The sequence below is a fragment of the Eurosta solidaginis genome, chromosome 3 (genome assembly GCF_040869045.1).
Source record: "Eurosta solidaginis isolate ZX-2024a chromosome 3, ASM4086904v1, whole genome shotgun sequence".
Lineage (NCBI taxonomy): Eukaryota > Metazoa > Arthropoda > Insecta > Diptera > Tephritidae > Eurosta > Eurosta solidaginis.
In genome coordinates this window covers 41,900,208-41,919,530 of record NC_090321.1, presented here as the reverse complement: position 1 = coordinate 41,919,530, position 19,323 = coordinate 41,900,208, and the positions used below count along the sequence as shown (strand labels likewise).

Here is a 19,323-nt window from a genome sequence, read left to right as displayed (position 1 = left end):
GGAATTTCAATTTTTTCCACTCAGCTTCTGATGGTGTATTATTTATAGATTTATTTCTAATAATAAAAGTACATATAATTATAAGTGTATCAAATTTCAAAACAAAAAATTACTTAACATTTTCGTTTCCTCTCGTTCGCCTGTAAAATATAAGTGAACGAATTTGAGTTTCCACGCTGTTCATTTCGCCCGAACGAAGAGTTGCCGATAAGGTGAAATCTTTTTCGAAAACGAAGAATTTTTTCGCCATCCTCTGCGATAGGGTGAACAAAAACTGGGAATATTTTCGGGTGAAAACAAAACTTGCGATAAGGGTGCTTTGATGTGCTCCACCCACATACATAGTTCCGAAAAGGTCTACTATTGTCTAACCTCTGCTGCAAAAATTAGATTCTGATCGGTTAGAGTGAACTTATACACGACAGCGAATACTTTATAGAATATGTCCCCCAAGTGCCTTGTGTAGTACATTTTACGTCAAGTCAAGAGGCGGATTATTTCAACAACATCCTCTCCAGTTTGTTTCTTAGCTCGAATTATTGCAATAGGTTTAAGGGGCATATATCGAAAGTATTTCCAACAACGAAACCAAAAGCAGACAACAAACACTTCGAAAGAACGAAATCGGAATTAATTTTGAAGAACGAATCAAAAATCAGAACAGAAACGCTATAGTATCGAAAGTGAAAATAATTTAAAGGATCTAGAAAAAACCAAATAAGTTCTGAAGAACGAAACCTTAAGCAAAATTGAAGTACCTCAACAATAAAAAAAGAAAAAAAATCCAAAACTTAACCTGTTCCGGGAAAATTTGCAAAACAGAAAATGACATTAGCTTTGAAAAAAAAAAAAACAAAAATCGAGGAGGAACTAAAAAACTTTGCAAACTAAACTCAAATTTAGTTTTGAAAAACAATAGTGAAACTTTGCAAAACCTAAACCGAAATAATTTTGGAATAACGAAACCAAAATTAATTTTGACGACCGAAACTTAATTCGGAACGGAAATAGTTCAACAACCCAAAAAGGAATACATTTTTGAAAACGAAGCCATAACCAGAATTTAAAAAGCTTGCTAATCGAAACGAGAACACTTTGGAAACCAAATTTAAAATTAATTTTGTAGAAGAAAAAACTTAACCAGAACTTTGCAAAACTGAAACTTAAATTAATTAAAAAAAAATAAAATAAAGCGGAACTGAGCTTTTTGTAATACTGAATCTGAAATTAATTTTGAAGACCAAAACCTAAAGCTGAGCCGAAATATTTTAACAAGCTAAATAGAAATACTTTTTGGAAAACGAAACCATAATCAGGACATTTACAACATATTAAGCTTTCATATTCGGCTTTGAAAAGAGAAATCAAACTCGGAAACAAAATATCTTGTGAAACCGAAAATGAAATTAACTTTGCGCAAAGCCAACATCTTAATTAGTATTGCAGAATGAAAACAAATTCAGAACTAAAAAAAAACCCGAAATGAAACCGGAACGGGATTTTAAATCGGCTGATTTTCAGACCGACTAGGACCATAATGGTTAAGAGGGATGATGACGCAAAACTACCGATATTGAAACTATTTAACGTAAAAAGTCATCTCCATAAGCACTATGAAGAAGTCGGGCACGTAAGAATTCAGCCATTTGAAGAAAAGGAGCATTAGAGATATCCACAAAAATAGTCGGACTACAATGCCAGAAATTGTCCGACGAACTTAAATACAATGAACTCACAGTTGGGGTAAGCTACCTCGCCAGGGAGCCGCGCGTCACTCTAGCTCATCTTCGATCTGAATACTGTAATAGGTTGAACTCTTACTTATCCAGAATCAACTCTGTATGTCCTGCTTGTAACGTGTCTCCACATGATGGTAGCTTGCTCCGCCATCCACACCGAAAATCCTGGGTTCACGCCCCGGGCAAAGCAACATCAAAATTTTAGAAACAAGTTTTTTTAATTATAAGAAAATTTTTCTAAAGCGGGGTCGCCCCTCGGTAGTGTTTGGCAAGCACTCCGAGTGTATTTCTGTCATGAAAAGCTCTCAGTGAAAACTCATCTGTATTGCAGATGCCGTTCGGAGTCGGCTAAAACATTAGGTCTCGTCCCGCCAATTTGTAGGAAAAATCAAGAACACGATGCAAAAAGAGAAGCTCGGCCTAAAATTTCTTCGGAGGTTATCGCCTTTCATCTATTTATTTTTAATGTGAGACCAGCGTCTAACATCCTTATATCTTTGGTCGAACGCTGTTCAAACTGCAAGTTTCCTCGGACTCCCCTTAGTTGATATTGAAAACAATTCGTGAGTGGTAATATCTATTGGATGGGGCGAAGCACTGCTATCACATTAAACCTATTACTAGAGTCAGTTCAGTTTCTGCATGGCTGCTAGTCAGTCGAAGCGCTACTCTGCTTCGTTGAAGCCGACAATGGAGTGTTCGAGAGACGAAGAGGTCTAGAGGTTTAGTAGACGTCCTAGAGGGGCTTCGTAGAGTTTGTCCTCATAATAATAAACGAGTGTGCATAGGGAGTAGACAATTATTTGTTAAAATAAGCTAAATTAAGAACGAAATCAACTAAACCAAAATATTTTAATAAAATAAAAGATAATTTTTTTTTTAAATAATTTTTCAACATTTTATTTTCTTCACTGAAGTTCATTATCAACTTTTTTGCATAATGTTACTTTTTTACGCGCTTAATATTTAATATTAGTTAGTGTACATAGCAGAGTTGCAGATGCAAGTATTTTGCTACATATGCAACATTGCAAAATTTATAAATTGCAAACGAAAAACAAATTAAATGTAATAATAATATATTATAATAAACATAAGAGCATAATAATTAAACAAAAAGTACAGTGTTTGTTTTTATTTTACAATTATAACTAAGAGTAATTTTTTTTTTTTTTAATTATTAAAAGCTTAAAACAGCGAAGGCAAACAAACGAGCTTTGCCGTAGGTTTTGTTTTTAGTTTTTTTTTTCATGTGTTTTATTTGCTATTTATATGTGTTTCTATGTATGTATATAACTTGTAACAGTTCATTTAACTAGTATTAAATATTTCATGTATTTTGCTGAAGATTTTTATTACTTTGGAGGAATAATTAAATACAATTCACTGATTTTTTCTTTGCTGTCAATTTTGTTTGCTTTTTAGTTTGTTTTTTATTTTGAATTTTTCGTATTATGTATTAATACATACGCAATGTTTTTGTATTTATTTAATTTTAATGTATTAAAAGTTATTGGTAAATACTTAAATAAGATATAATTAATAATTTTCAATACATACATAATAATTTTTAAAACTGTCAGTTAAAAAAAATATTAAAATATATATGAAAATGTGTGTTTGCAGCAAAAGGAAATTTTAGAGAAAAATTTAAAATTAAATAATTTTTTGATTACAGCTTGTATTTGTTGTTTAAGCATATTTCTGCATCATGAAATTAGCAAAAAAGTATAAATTGACTTTGCTTAGTGTTAAAAATTATAATTATAAATATATATTTTTTTATACACATAAAGGGGGCGAGAAATTCATTTACATTTTTGAAATAATACATTGAAATTGAAAAATTTAAATTAATTCATTTACATTAAAGTGGTAAAAACATATGCTGCAGAAACTATTATAGTATTTTGTTGAATAAAAAAATATTCATTTACTACATAGATACAAGTTATATATTTTATTAAATTTTTTCTTTTGTTAATAAATCATGCATATGTTTTTACACAACTTTTATTTAGTTAAATAATTTTTAATTAAAACTTAATTTTAAAATTTATTTTTACAAAATTGCACAATTTTTCCATTAATTCAATAATTCATAGACTAAACCAATTATTTTACTACCGCCTCCACTTAAAACAAAAAGCTGTTATACATACATTTACATTGATATATATAAACAACTTTCATTTTGCTTATATTAAAAATATATTAAGTTGAAACTTATTTCAAAAAAATTAGCTCTAACTAAAGCATATAAAATTCCAAATTCTATCATTCCAATGCGAAGTGAAAAAAAAATTTATTTAAAATATTTAAATTTAGTTTTGCGCTTCAACGCTCTTTAAGCTATACAAAATAAGGCCATTTATGCTTTGAACTTAAAGATTTTTTTTTAATAAACTAAAATACAGAAAAAAGGATTGCAATATTTCCAAATCTTTCAAAAAAAAAATAAACATAAATACATTTTTTGGTTAAAGTAAAGCAAGATTTATTAAATTTAAAATAAAATAAAAATTTGTTGTTTTTTAAATAGCATATGTACATACATACACAAATTAATTTCACTTTAAGAAAAATTTTGATTTTTTTGCTTTTAATTCGAAAACACCATTACTAAAAAAAAAAAAAAAATCGGGTATACTATCAAAAAATTTACAAAGTACCGTTATAAATAAATTTTTTGTTTGCAGTGTCAAGTTGTTAGCGTAAAGAGTAAATTTTAAGTGTACAAAAAAATTTGTACAAAAAGTGTTTATTTTGCCTAAAATCTATTATTCTTTTGTTTAATTATAATTTAGCATACGGTGCACTTAAAATAGTATTTAAAGTCTTTTCAGCGGAAAAAGTGATTGCAGGTATGAATAAATATATACTGTCAAATAATTTTCTTAAAACAAAAAAAAAAAAAAATGTCCAAAAAAACTGCTTTTTAATCAATACTTGAAAAATTATAATTTGATTCTCATGGCAGTCAAGTTGAAAATGTTTACAAAAAAGTCATAATTAAAAAATAATGAAAAAAAATAATACGATTTTGAAACCAACTGCAAGCGGCATAGTCATAGTCAAAATAAAGCTCACAGGCATTAACCTTAGTGGGTTCAGAATATGCCCACAGTTAACCGTGCCGTAAGAAGACGACTAAAATGCACTTGGGGAATGGAGTAGGAGTCCACTTCAACAAAATCATGGTGTGTTGCAAAACATTTATTGCACCACGGACAGTAGAAACAGCGTTTCTAGAACATGCTTTAAACCAGAGATGCACAACGACAACAGAGCTTCGACACAAACGCCAACATTTTTTTTAGTAGTAGGTGCATACATGGAGAATAGCGAATAAATTTTCAGCACAGAATTTTCCCATGAGATCTTTAAGTATTGTTTGAAGCATTCCGGATAAGACAAGAGTGATATTTTCAACATAGACGACGTCAAAATAACAAATAGAATCAATCAGCTGATTTTTAAATTCACTATCGTGGTCTCATCCTGTATCTTTTGCTATTACCCGCTGAACATAGTATGCGTCGCCATATTGAACATCCTGTTAGGGAGTTGACAGATATCACACTTGTTTTGTAAACAATAGCTTGAAGCACAAGCAAAACTGATTCACTGCCTGCAATGGCGGTAGCAGACAAGGTGGTACCAGTGCGACATACATACGAAAAAATATACGAATTCCATGTTGAGATGTCAAATCAGATTTAAAAAAATATCAAGCAGGTGCTTGCTTTGCTGAATTTCAGTCGGTACGCTCACAAAATATCAATACCGAATACTTTTCCGTTGCTCTACGAAGTTGTCTAGGGTACCTCTGGTATAAACACTTGACTGTGGTCAGAACGCATTACAATCCGACCTCCTTGCCTTAAAGCGCATAAAGTATTTAAAAGAATTACTAATTTATTTGAGAAAAGTGTGAGTGTAATTACTTAAATATTTCAAAAATTTCAAAACTGATTTAAGAAAAATATTTTGAGAACAAAATTAAGATGAAGAAAAAACATAAGGAAGTGGAAAATATAACTTTTGAATATCTTTGGACAATGATACAAATATAGAGAGGTAGTTCGACTTCTTTTTTCCACCATTGCCACCATTTGATATTAACTGTGTTTTGGCATTTCCTTTTGAAACAGCGCTGCCGTATCCCTAAAATATGAATGTCCCAAACTTATATGTTTGTTTGAAATTTTACTTCTCTTTTTTTATATTTTTAGACGTTCAACAAGGTGTTCCAGGCATTTAAGGCAACACCCGTCCAAGAAGAGACAAGAACTGTAGCTGCCTGGAAATATGTATCTTGCTCGTACGTATTCGGTTTAATTTAACGACTGCTACGAACTTGGCCCCCCGAAAACATACATACATCAGTTTCTCTTCCACTATTGGATCTTAACAAGTGGTGAATCCAGGGGAAGGAAGGAAATTAATAGTTTAGCTATATATTCATTTCCAATTTCCATTTGTTTCGCTGTGGGTGAATCAGCAGAAAAAATTTACTATTCTGCTATTTAAAGAAAGAATTGCGTACTTTTCGATGAAATTTGGCAGCCTTGGTCACTATTTCATGATCACGGTTGCCACACCACATCTTTTTTTTGGACAAAAATTCCTTTTGAAAAAACAAAAGAAGGACCAATATTTTTAAAATGTCACAAAAAAATTATTTATATAGGCCTTCGCGAATTTCAGTCCCTACATCGCGTTAATGTGTTACTATTTGGCAGCAGTAATACATTCACGCCAGGAAATCTCCATTATTTTGGGAATTGTGGCACGCTCTGACTTATACTATACATAATTCTACATAAAAATAAAAAATATGTAAAATTAAGTCAACCTATAGATCTTAGGGCAGCTCTTAGTAGTTGATGGAACCTATCTTCCTCCGGTCCGAAATTCAGCTAATGCAGCAGAAATTCTTTGAAAGTCAAGGACTCGTACATTATGAACAATGTGGAGAATTGATTAAATGTGGATAAACATTTAGTATTTTTCAGCTAATATAACTAATAAAAATAGTCGTGAATTAGCCTAATTGACATATTTATAATGTTTAAAAACCTGTATAAGAGCTTTCAATGCACGACCCGAAAAAACGGAATAATAAGATATCCTTTCCAACAGGTTGTTTAGGGTTCACAATAAGCATAAATTTTTCATGAGACATAAACTTTCTCATCAAGATCAACACAAAATTAGGGTTTTCCCAAAACAAAGTGAACACTTGTTATTTTCATCTAATAATTATTTAACCGGAATTTAAGCTTAACTTATTGCTTTTGCTGGTTCAAGACTCTGGCGGTGCCGTGGTGTAGTGGTAGCGTACTCCGCCTACCACACCGAGGGTGCTGGGTTCAAGACCCGCGCAAAAGCAACATCAAAATTTAAGAAAAAACTTCATTCAATTACAAAAAAGTATTTCTAAGCGGGGTCGCCCCTCGACAGTGGTTTGGCAAACACTCCGAAAAGTTTCTGCCATCAAAAACCTTCCAGGTGGCGTTCGGAGTCGGCATAAAAAATTAAAGCCCCATCCCGTATATTTGTAGGAAAAACTAAAAAGGGGTAAGATGAAAACTTGAAGAGCAGCTCAGCCTAAATATTTTCTGAGATAAATCGCGCCAAGTATATATTTGTTTTTATTTATTTTTTATCACAGTTCAGGCCTGCTTATTCAATCGTTTATTTGTCAATTTAGCAATGTCCAGCTCCGTTTTAAAATGCTGTGATAATTATTTCTTTGTTCTAAAAAATCTGAGAACGTGTGTTAAGTGATCCTATTGCCCTACTATAAAAAAAGATAATATACACACATAAAAATAAATCTTTTATTTCATAGTTTTGATATCGGCTGACACTTCGGCCAAAAAGCCGCCTGAATATGCATTGCAATGTGATATCTTGGAGAAAAATCTATAATTTTGTTAATCGGTCTTGGTTCAAGTATATATTTTAGTGGCGCAAACAAATCTATTTTTTTATCACTTTTGCTCTCGCTTCCGTACAAAGAACCAGACTGGAGGAAAAGTGGCCATCAGACCAAACCTAAACAAAAAGCACCAGATTTGTATAAATTGATCGAAGTGGTAACTGTAGCCGCTATTTCAAAAGTACCGTTCTTCGAATCTGCTGTGAACAGTGTTGTCGTTGAGAATTTTCAAAAAGCGGTCAATAGGGATTTTACTTTTATGCCACAGTCACTAAATTTGGCTCGACCTAAATTATTGTCGCTAGTTTTATAAGAATATGTATTGTTATACAACACCAAAAATCGATATAGAAACTTAAAACTTTTTAGAAAATTTGGGAAAATTCCGTGAATTTTCATGCAAACTTTCAGCTTTTCGTTAAGAATTTTTAGAATTTTTCTGAGAGATAAATTCTAAAAATTCTTACTGAAAGCTAAAAATTTGCATGAAAATTCGCGGAATTTTCCCGAATTTTCTAGAAAGTCTTAAGTGTATATTTGGATTGTTGGTCTTATTAATAATATATATTTTTATAAAAATATCGAAAATAATGAAGGTCGAAGCAAAAATTAGTAAAAACTGGAAAAATCTGAGTGATGATGACTTTTGTAGATGAGTGTAGATATGTATGTGTGTTTGTATGAAACATTTTAAGGTCACTTTATCTTACTTAAAAAGTTGACTTAAATCTCCCCTCCTCCCAAAACGTGCTGCATCCGCCCCTGATCTTATCCCTTTGCTTAGCAGCTTGTTAGTGTTGTTAGGGCCTAACCCAACTAATTAGCTGTGTTCTAGGCGATTGTACGCTTGAATTGCACTGTACGTGAACCAAGGAGAATCTATACATGGTGATGGCAAAGCGAATTCAACTGATTCGCCGCTCAGAAGAGTGTCAAATCAAAAGAAAATTTGCATTGATGTCGATTGACGTATTGCTGTATCAAGGTGCTCTATGGAAAATAGTCAAGAAGAAGCAATCAGCTGTTGACATAAAACAACACCAACTTTTCCCAACTTCCGCAGGCAGGGAAAGAATCTCATATGAGGTGAAATCTGAGGACGCGCCGAACCTGTTGTTAATCTAAATCGTAATGTGCCGAACCGGGATTTAAAGCAACTCCGCATAATTAAAAAGGGATGAGGAGGAGAATATGTACCCAGAGAAAAAAGAAGACGTAGTCGCAATGTCTGAAATGTTTTAGGGGTACAAGCATACTGCTTAGCAATGGTTTGCAGGGTGGTTTTCCTACTTAAGAGTTCATAATTAAAAAGACGCACTACTTTCCTAAAGGATAGTACGTATTTTGTTCTACTTTTTGAATTGTATTTAAATCAGTTCACTCCTTTTAATAGCTCTGTAAATATTTATCCTTAAATATTTATAGTTAAATAAAAATACCCCATAAAAATTTTAGGTTTTCAAAACATAAACTTGTTCGCGTGGCAATGGTTTCTCAGAACTCGAGTACTAACACAGTTTATGTCAAAGTGGAATTACCTTGTTTTCTTGTATCATGCCTTGGAATATGAATTTGACGTTTTAAAATATAACGACTGTTCTCTCAATATAAAATTTTTTTCATTACGGACAAAAGTCAATAATGCCAAAAAACGGTTATACCTTGTAGGTGTTTTAATCATGGCTTTCGTTATAGAATACATTTTTTTATTGCATTTAGATAACTTTTGACTGTAAAATGAAAAACTTTCTATGTTTTTATGGTTCTAGATAGAGAATACCCCTATTGATAAGATACAAATTTTAACTTTTTAGCATATAGTGCTAACTATTCGAAGGAAAATACAAATTTTTATAAAAATAAGCAGACAAAAAACTGAATTTTTTTGAATCTCCAATCACTTTTTCGTATTTTTATTTTCATAAACACATTTTAAGCACGTTTGGTGCCACAATAAAACTACATTATTAATTTATAAAAACAAAAAAATTCGCAATACGTTTTTTCATAAAAAATTTCGTTCCATAAAAGCATTGAATGCCTTTTTGTTAATAAATATTTCCAAAAAAGAAATGAAATGTCATAAACAAAAAATACACGAGAAACAAAAAAAAAAAAAAAACGGAAAATGGATTTCCCAAAATTTATATAAATATTTAAGTAAAAATAAAAATGTCGCTTCAGTTATCATGCCAAAATGTAGTATGCTTTGTATATGTATGTATGGATGTAAGTGTGCTTATATACGTTGGCGAAATCGTGCACCGAAATAAAAAAAAAATATAAAATCAAAATGAGAGGAGGGATTTATTTAGATACCAATTTTTTACTACTTAAAGGTTTTCGCTGAGAATTTTTTTTTATATTTTTCAAATATAAATTTTTTATTATATATGTTTATGCCAATTTAGTTGGTACATATTTGCTATGCAAATATTAGTCTGTTATTAAATTTCGATACATTTTATTGTTTTTTTTTTTATTAAGACTTATTATTTTGCGCATGTTCTTTTAGAGTTATTTTAAATGTTTAATTTACTATTATTATTATTATTTTTTTTAATATAAAAATCAGTCCAGCTTGTCGTTTTATGTGTATGTGTAGTGTATGCATGTTTGTTTATAAGAAATTAAAACAAAATAATTTTGTTTTAAATAAAATCATATAGCGGCGCATATACATACATAGCTCGTTTAAGTGCGCCAAATGCTTTCATCTAGAAAATCAAATTAATGAAAGTTTTTTGCTGGCATAGCTTTAAAATTTGTTTTTTTGTTTTAATTGAAATATAATGAAAGCACAGCTTGCAGAAATAGAATTTGTACTAAAAATACACCTTTTGCAAATTTACTTCAGAAAATGTAAATTGTACTTCAGAATAATCATTTGTACTTCAGAAACTGTAATATATTTTTCATAATAATAAATTGTACTTCAGAAAAAATAATCTGGACTTCAGAATAACCAATTGTACTTCATAAATTTGAAATGGAAACCGTAAATTTCACTTCAGAATAGTCAATTGTACTTCGAACCCGTAAAATGAGTTTCAGAATTAAAGTACTGGTTTTTCGTCCACTTAATGGCGTTATGGATCCTTCGGCGTGAAAGCCGAGAACGACACTGTAGGTGTTCTTTTGAACAATACGTGGTTTCCTAAGAACAATTTATGGTTTCTGAAATAAATTTTACGATTTCTGAAGCAATATTTATGATTCTGAAGTACAATTCAGGTTTCTGAATTGAAATTCAATTTTCTGAAATACATATTACGTTTTCTGAAGTAGCATTTACTATTCTGAAATACAGTACAAGATTTTTAAAGTGCAACTGAAGCACAATAAGTGGTCTCCTAAGAACAATTTATGGTTTCTGAAATATAAGTTACGGCTTATGAAATATTATTCACAATTTCGGGTTTCGAATTGAAATTTTCTTTTCTGAAATACATATTACTTTTTCTGAAGTACACTTAATTACTCCGAAGTACATTTTACGACTTCTGAAGTACATTTGACTATTCTGAAGTCCAATTTATGGTTTCTAAATTACAAATGATTATTCTGCAGTACATTTTATCGGTTCTGAACAACATATCATGGTTTCTGAAATACACTTGAGTAGTTGGCTGCTGAGGCAGGACTTGCATTACGTAATTTGAAAGTTTTTGAATAAGGATTTCACATTATTTTGTGAACACGATTTCATTAAAAGCAAACAGGTTGTAAAATATACAAAATTCGTGGAAAAAAGTTTTATTTAAAAAAATAATTTCGAAAATAGTATTTGAAGTAAACTTAAATAAAATTTTGCAAAATGATTTGTGTAAATATTTAGTTTACTATGAGATACATTGTTTGACATATTTTTGTAGAGAAATAAACTTCTTCGAAAGATTTCAAAAAAAAAAGTTCAATCGTTTTTTTATCAGCCTAGTCTTTTAAATTTGTAACACGGTGTAATTATCTGTGCCCATATTCTAAAATTATCTCAAATATGTTTTCAAAAATGTAAGGAATTTTCAATTTGAAAACCCTCAGGTGTCATATTTGAATGTGAGTTTTCAAAAACTAATTATTATAGTTATAAAATGGGACCCATGGTATAAGAATGAATTTTCCTTGTCGTTGTGAGGTTGTAATTTTTCTTTAAAAAACAGATTATTGAAGTATTTCATGATGTCAAAACTTAGCATAATGTTTCCCAATATACATATGTAGAGGAGACAGATTTGGAATCGGTTTTCCTATCGCATTCCGATGCAGAGAAATGTGCCACTGAAAACCCCGCTTCAGATAGCCATTATACTAAGCTTTGGCGGCATACAAGGCACTCACATAAATATGTCTAGGAGATTGTGTAGGTGAGATAGTGGTGGCAGACTTGAACGCCTTATAGCTTGTCAAATAATGTATCGAATTCGGAAATATACCTGCTTGATCGACATTTGACCGAATCTAACATTGACCAGTAGTTTGATGTTACGGTATGAAAATAGAAACCCTCTTTGGGGCACTGCTTGGGATCTAAAGAGACGTCTCCGATATCTTCAAGCAACGCGAAATGGGGGCTATTTTTAAAGCTTCCGGCAAGTCGAGCGATACTAATGGTACTTTGGTAGGCTGCTGGTTAAGACCATATTCCTCTACTATCTGATGGTTAACTGTGCTGGTAATTCTCTAAAAAGTCAGGAGTTGTTTATGTCAAATTTTTAACTTAAACTTGGCACATATGCTATAACTCACCATGGTTAGCAGGGTTTTCCGAGGTTCAGCAATCATGCCACTCTGCCCGACTTCCATGTCGAGAGAAAAAATAGCTTCTCTTAATATTTTTAACACGTTTGCAAGATAATACGCTGCCTTGACTAGTTCTCTCTACTCGCTGTATATATGCCCTAACGAAATAGTTTCTATTCCTCAACGTTTATGTCCGTATAAAAATTGCAATGGCTTTTTAAACCAAAAAAAATATAAAAGATTTTTTTAATTGACATTCTTAATCACAAAATGTTTAATTGTCGGGTAGTTAACATGGGGACTGATTTCTGACAATGGAATTATCTTCATTCTTTTACCATGAATGTAACCATAAAAAGATTATCACATTTACACAGCACCAAAAGCGTAATTTTGGATGTAAAATTCAAAATTCGGAGCATTTCCTCCTACAAATCGCATTTCCGAAATGACTCATTTGAACGCAATCCACACATCATTTTCAAGCTAAAAGAAACCCTGTAAGAACACAATGGCTAAAACGACGTATCAGAATCTTCGTGCTATGTCAGAATCATAAATGGCAGTTTCCACTAGTTTTTTAAAGTCAAACTGACAATTCTAGTAGAAACCGCTTTGCATGATTCAATTACTAGAGGTTTGTTCTTCAATGACGGCAGAGCTTTGACACTCCCAAATTGAGAAATCTGGACGGGTTGCTTTTACGAAGTAAGGAAAACGGGTAATAATTGAATCCCCTTTAGCGAAAATTGTAGTAGAAAAGTACCTTTAGTAGTATATTAGTAGTGATAATAAATTTGTAAATGCCAACAGGTTTTGGAGGAAATAATTTAGTTTCTAGTAAATATTTCGTGAATTGATAAAGAGCTATGTTGGTTTAGAATTTTATTCAAAAATACACTATATCAAAATTTGTTTCAAAACTCCCTGAGCATAAGTTCAATGCATTTTGACATAAGAGGGAGTTAGTGAAAAGCATTCTGAGGCGTTCTTCAATCTAGTTCTAATATAGGGCGTTTTTGTGACAAATCATGAAATGGGAAGTTTTTGAAAAATATTTTGAGATAAGACGATATTGAAAACGCAGCCGACATGGTCTGACAAAAAAAAAAAATAAATAAATAAAAGAAAATGGCTTATTGTCTTAGAACTTTATATTCCGGTCTTGACTTTGACAGAAGAGTTCAGCTTTTATGCGGTCCTGCTACACAGGGAGTATTTACATTTTTATTCTGAAATGTCGGAAAGCTCCTATACGTTAAGTATTCATGGAAGTGTTCCGGATAAAACGTTAATTTAGAATATTCGGAACACATTCGTTTGATACTACCTCACGAGGTCCGAATATACATAATATTCAAAATATAAACCGATTCCCCAAATTCTTAAATGAGACGAATGTTCCGAACATACGGAATGAATAAGTTAACATTCTCAATGTACCAATATTTCGTTATGGCATCTCCATTATTTACTAATGACATTTTTACGTGAATCAATTTACTAGTCGAGTTTTTGACGTTGATCGATGAATTTTTAAGTGGTTTAGGGTTCGTATGTTCATAGGTTTACGAAAGTGCACGATTCCTTGGTGTCCGTACGTCATAAAACCTATGTTCAGCCACACTAATAGATCATGGCATAGTTAATAAATTCATCATAAAATTAAAATAACTGCCTCATTCTGTTTGACGATATCGTCTCCAAAAGGATTATCGTTCCTGTGTTCGTATCGTTCGCCAAACAGAATGAGGCTGTAAATGTTCTAAGGAATTATGCAGTTTAGTACTTATCGGGTATTTGTAAACTGATTGCTTCCTATTTCTGCTACTAATATTTTTCGAAAAATTGCAAAGAAACAACACAGTTAATGGATGTTAATTCGATTTGGGAGCAAAATGGCTGCAATTGTCAAAAAAGTTATCTGTCGAGCAAACCTCTTGTGATTGAATCATGACCTCTTTGTACTTTTGATATTTGTTTCTTTTTTTTTATCGTAAAATTGTTTAATCAATTACGTCTGTGCATTTTCTTGCGTTGGAATGGTTTCCTCGCAGTCGAGTCCTGCAGGAAAGGTTGCGCGGAATGCGAATGACGCCAATGTAAACGTTTTCAAATGACTCATTTCGAAAAATGCATTTGAGGCTAGTGTAAATGTAATATAATACTGTTTTCACACAGAAACTTAATGATCTCATTTCACCTTCTAATGAAATCGTAAATTTTTTGCTTTCACACAGAAGTAACTGCTCGATTAGTGGTGAAATACCTACAAACAAAAAAAATTCCATGTACTTGTAAATTCGATGGACAAATGTCACAATGTACTGCGCCGGAAGTTGATGTATCAAATCAAATAAAAAAGGTTATAATCAGCTGTTCGATTCGGCCACCTTGTATCGTTCCGCCATGCAGACAACGACATTTACTTTGACAAATGACATTTTTAAGCACTGAACACACCAAAAACTAAGAAGCGGAAGGCTGCCAACAGAGTTGCATTGTGCTTTTGACTTCATTAGGCATTCGATTAGCTACTAATGAAATAATTATAGATTCGAATTTTGTAGGGAAGATTGAGCTCAATAAGCGTCTTAATGTAGAAAATTGCCTTTATTATTCAATAAGCCGTCTGTGTGAAAATAGTATAAGTTTAATAAATAATATTCAGAAAAAATATTTTTTTGATAACACATACAACAGGGACAGAAAAATAGCCGTTGCAGTTTTTTTTTTTTTTTATCAAATTTCGCAAATTTAATAATTTTTTTTTATTCGATGATTTATTTTCGAAATCTGAAACAACCTTCGACGTTTTGATCAAATATTTAGTTTCGTAGAAAATGTCACAGTACTCCAAGCCGTTCGCAGCAGGTGTTTAGTACATAAATTAATTTTGCGTACAATTCAAAGTACTTAAAAGGTGAAGTATTTGATGCTTAAGATTTTCTAAATTATAATGTGGTACATTTTAAAAAACGTATAGTGGTAATCACAGTAACAAGTTATGTAGGCTATTAAAATTGTATTTTTTTTTATCTTGGACACATGTGTTGAATCCTCTGTCAACTTTCTTTGTTGTTCTCCAATGAATGAGATATATTCGAGCTGATTTTTTGGCAAAGAGTAAAACCCAGAGAAGTTTAAAAAAAATAGAAAAAGTTTATGATTTCAAGATGTGAACATTTTATTTATATTAAAATTAAAACTAAATTTATATTAATAAACTTTGACTAATGAAAAAGTGTTCACAATGAAGTATATTGGATATCTGGGTAAAGATACCAAGTGTTAACTTTGCCCCCAACCTGCGATTGCCCTAATAGTGAATAGCATGAGAAAGTGATTCGTAATAATTTCTGTTTTAAAAAGGCATGATTTACCAAAACTTAACTAAAGTAGTCTGTATGTATTTAAGTTAACATTATGAGCGATAAACATAAAATTGTAAAATAATCTAACAAATGGAAAACAAGGTTTCTCTTTAATGATTCCCATGGTGGAATAACCAGGTGAAGTAAGCCGTCAGTTGTCTAGCTCTAAATTCTTTGCTCTGTCATTCGGCTATCTGAAAAATTTTCATCAATGTTGTCCCCGAAAAAGTGTTGCTTTTTGTATTTTCCAGGAGTAAAATATGCCACTTTTAGTACTTTTTTCACATCATTTGGGTATCTTTGGTGTTGGCTTCCATAAGTAAGGCCATGGTAAGGTAATACGTCATATTTTTGATGTTTTCATTATATATGTTTAATTTGTTCCCAAAAAAATTAAGACAGGTCTTTGTTAAAACAAACTATTTGCATTCACGCCATATTCAACCATGGATATTCCCCAGTACAGTGCTACTGAAGACTTTCAAAGAATGTTTTTCTCATTCCTACAAGAACTCCAAAATTGTCGTAACTATTATATCATATTTTGAAAATACTTCGCTAAAACAGTGGTATTCTAAATATGTATATATATTTTGCTTTAAAAATCATACCACTAAAAATATATGAATCCAGCTCGCTTCGGATCAGCATCTTCTCGTTCTAGGCCGACTGCCGCTGGGCTAATCTATCCCCTGACATATTTTGGTAAATAATAACTTGGTAACATTAGTAATACATCATGAATTCAACTGTGAAGTTTTTGGGAGATCTTCTGTTTAAGAGAAGAATAATATATGTTTTACTCCAGTTTCTTAACGACAAATCAACAACGCAGATGAACATGTCAATTAATTTTAAGGAATGGAAACACGATCACTTCCAAATGTGACTGTAAAACTTTTCATCGAACCAGAATCCCATTTAAGTTCCGCAAAAGACAGAACAGTTCAACTAAATAACTGACGTACATACCTACATACTATATATGAATAACACATCTTTCTTTTATGTTCGGTTTTTCAATAAAAGTTTCAACTGCAGCTTGCTTTGGCCGCATCCATCAAATTTTACTGCTCATCACAGTTTGTGGCCAAATTGAATTTTTTATTTTTATTCGATTCTAAAAGTAACGTAAACTCGCACTGGTCCTTTGTATTCAATTTTGCATTGGCGTTAGGTGGCACTGATATGCTGAAAAAAGCAGTTTTGTAATGGCTTTCGTAGCAAGGTATTTATTTTTCTACTCCTATTTTTTCAAAGCTGGTAAGAATTTTACCCTCTTCTGACCGTCGAAAATACATCCCTTCCGTTTCAGATAGCGTATATCTTCTGTCTTTTTTTATTTACTTCACCTGGTGATTCCACCAAGAGTGATTCCTTACACACATAACATGCTATACAAAACTATCAAAAACTTTCATTTACTTGCTTATTACATACGTATGTATGTGTACTGCAGATTTTGTTTTTAGTTATTTTTTCATTTTATTTTAATAGCAATTGAATTTTTATATTTTTGTCAGTAAAAGTGTATGTGTATGTTTGTCTATGTGTTGGCTGCGCTTAAGTATAAAAAAAAAATTGTTCTTTTACAATAAACGTTAGTCTATGTATGTATGTATGCATGAATTTTCAATGTAATACGCTTATACAAAAAGCGAACAACGCTGCTGCGTCTAAAAGTATTTATATTACGCTAAAAAATCTTAATTTTTTTTTTCAATATATATAAATACAATTAAATACATACTATATGAGTATATAGTATGTTTGCTCCGCTTTTTACAATAATATTATTTTTTTATGTGTTAATGCATTTTCTTTAAATTTGTTTCAAATTTACGTTTTAAAACAAATCTTAAGCAAATGTTATTTATTATTTTTATTTATTAAATAAAGATTTAAATACAAAACGTACACGCGCGTTTGGCGGCAGCATTTATTTGCAGTTTGCGCTATTTTAGATTCGACCAGCGCTGCTGTGCTGCCGCTTAAACGCTCATACGCACCCACACTTAATCACTAAATAACTGCAGTTTTTGTTATAATTTTTTTTGTTTAAGCTTGCACAGTAAATCAACAATCAATTTAACGTACACGCCCATTTGCATGTGCCCTCATATGCCCGCTTGCCCGCATAACGGCGCACATCATATACATACTTATCATTATACTTGATCTCTGTTTACTAATATGTATTCTCTAAATTGCTTGTCTAGCTGCCAATATGCGCCTAACATTCAGCTTCGCATAGCGCGCGGCTTGCACTCTTCGCTCAAAACGCTTAACAACAAACAAGAAAGCTTTAATTTAAACCAAATAAAAGAGCGCATGTGCGCGTTATGCTTACTGCTTTAAGCATAATAAACAAGAAATCCCCATGCTTTACTTGTTTATCAGTTCCTGCCCCATCACTCGAGCCCATGACTACTGCTACCACGCAAAGCGCTTTCAACACTTTGATCGACAGCAACAGCACCACTGTCCATTTCATTATCCATGCTGTTATCATCCACCATATTTTCATCGCCATCAACATCGATGGCAGCGCTGCTGAGCAGTAACGTTTGTTGTTGGTGTTGTTGTGATTGTTGCAAATGCGCGTGCTGCTATGCCGCCGTATTGTTATCACCGCCACCCATTAAATGCTCTTGCTTTAACTGTAAGCCCATCATGTGATGATCACCTGACAATTGCATGCCAATCAAATGCTCCGATTTGAGCGTTAAATTGCCACCAATACCAATGCCGCTACCTGGACCCATAATATATTCCTGCTTGAGCGGCATACCATAACCGCTTGTCGTTGTCGCTGATGTTAGACCACCATTCATGCCAATGGCTGATGAGGAGACAGGCGTTGAACTGGGCGAGTGATTCGCAAAGCCACCACCACCACTACTGCCACTTATCATATCTGTAGGTGAACCGGAAGAACTTGCTGCCGCTGATGTTGATGTGCTTGCACAGACTGCAGAGCGCGCTTCTATACTTTCACGTTCAGCTTGCGTCGCTTGTATGTGTGATTGCACTGAGGGCGGCACCGCATGTACATCCCATATTTCTTCGAGGAATTTCGGCAGTTTACGATTTTTCAATTTCAACGAGAAACACATTTCGGCATTTTGATTGCCCAACGTACGCAACTCCGTGAGTATGGAGAGTAATTTGGCGAAGAAGACAAGACTCATCGTATCGCCACAATGTCGATTTAATATATAAACACGTAACGTACTGATGTAGTAACTTTGTATCGCTTCGACTAGTTCGGCCTGTTCGAGTCCGGGCCGATCGGAGAAGATCACAATGGCAGTGAGGAGGGCATATTCGACATTATCGACTTTCATCGAGTACATTTGCCGACAGAAATGCAATAGATCCTCAATATTATCAGCAACACCGGCCATTTTATACGCATCACGCGTATATGAACGGTTATTGGCAAAAAAAATGGAATCCGAATTGTGATCATAGCGTCGGGCCATACGCAACATCATTACTTCGGATGAGCAGGCCTATAAGA

At 32.5% G+C, this 19,323-nt stretch overlaps 1 protein-coding gene across 10 annotated transcripts in view; it reads right to left on the bottom strand.

Annotated features, from left to right (window-relative positions):
• Window positions 1-2,610: 2,610 nt before the first annotated feature.
• LOC137243612 (ecdysone receptor-like) overlaps window positions 2,611-19,323 on the bottom strand; it is a 641,164-nt gene continuing 624,451 nt past the window's right edge. For all 10 annotated transcript variants that reach the window (XM_067771492.1, XM_067771487.1, XM_067771484.1 and 7 more), the window contains exon 8: window positions 2,611-19,315. In XM_067771492.1, coding sequence (XP_067627593.1) covers window positions 18,410-19,315 — 906 coding nt within the window. In that variant the 3' untranslated portion in view covers window positions 2,611-18,409. The remainder of the gene's footprint in view (window positions 19,316-19,323) is intronic.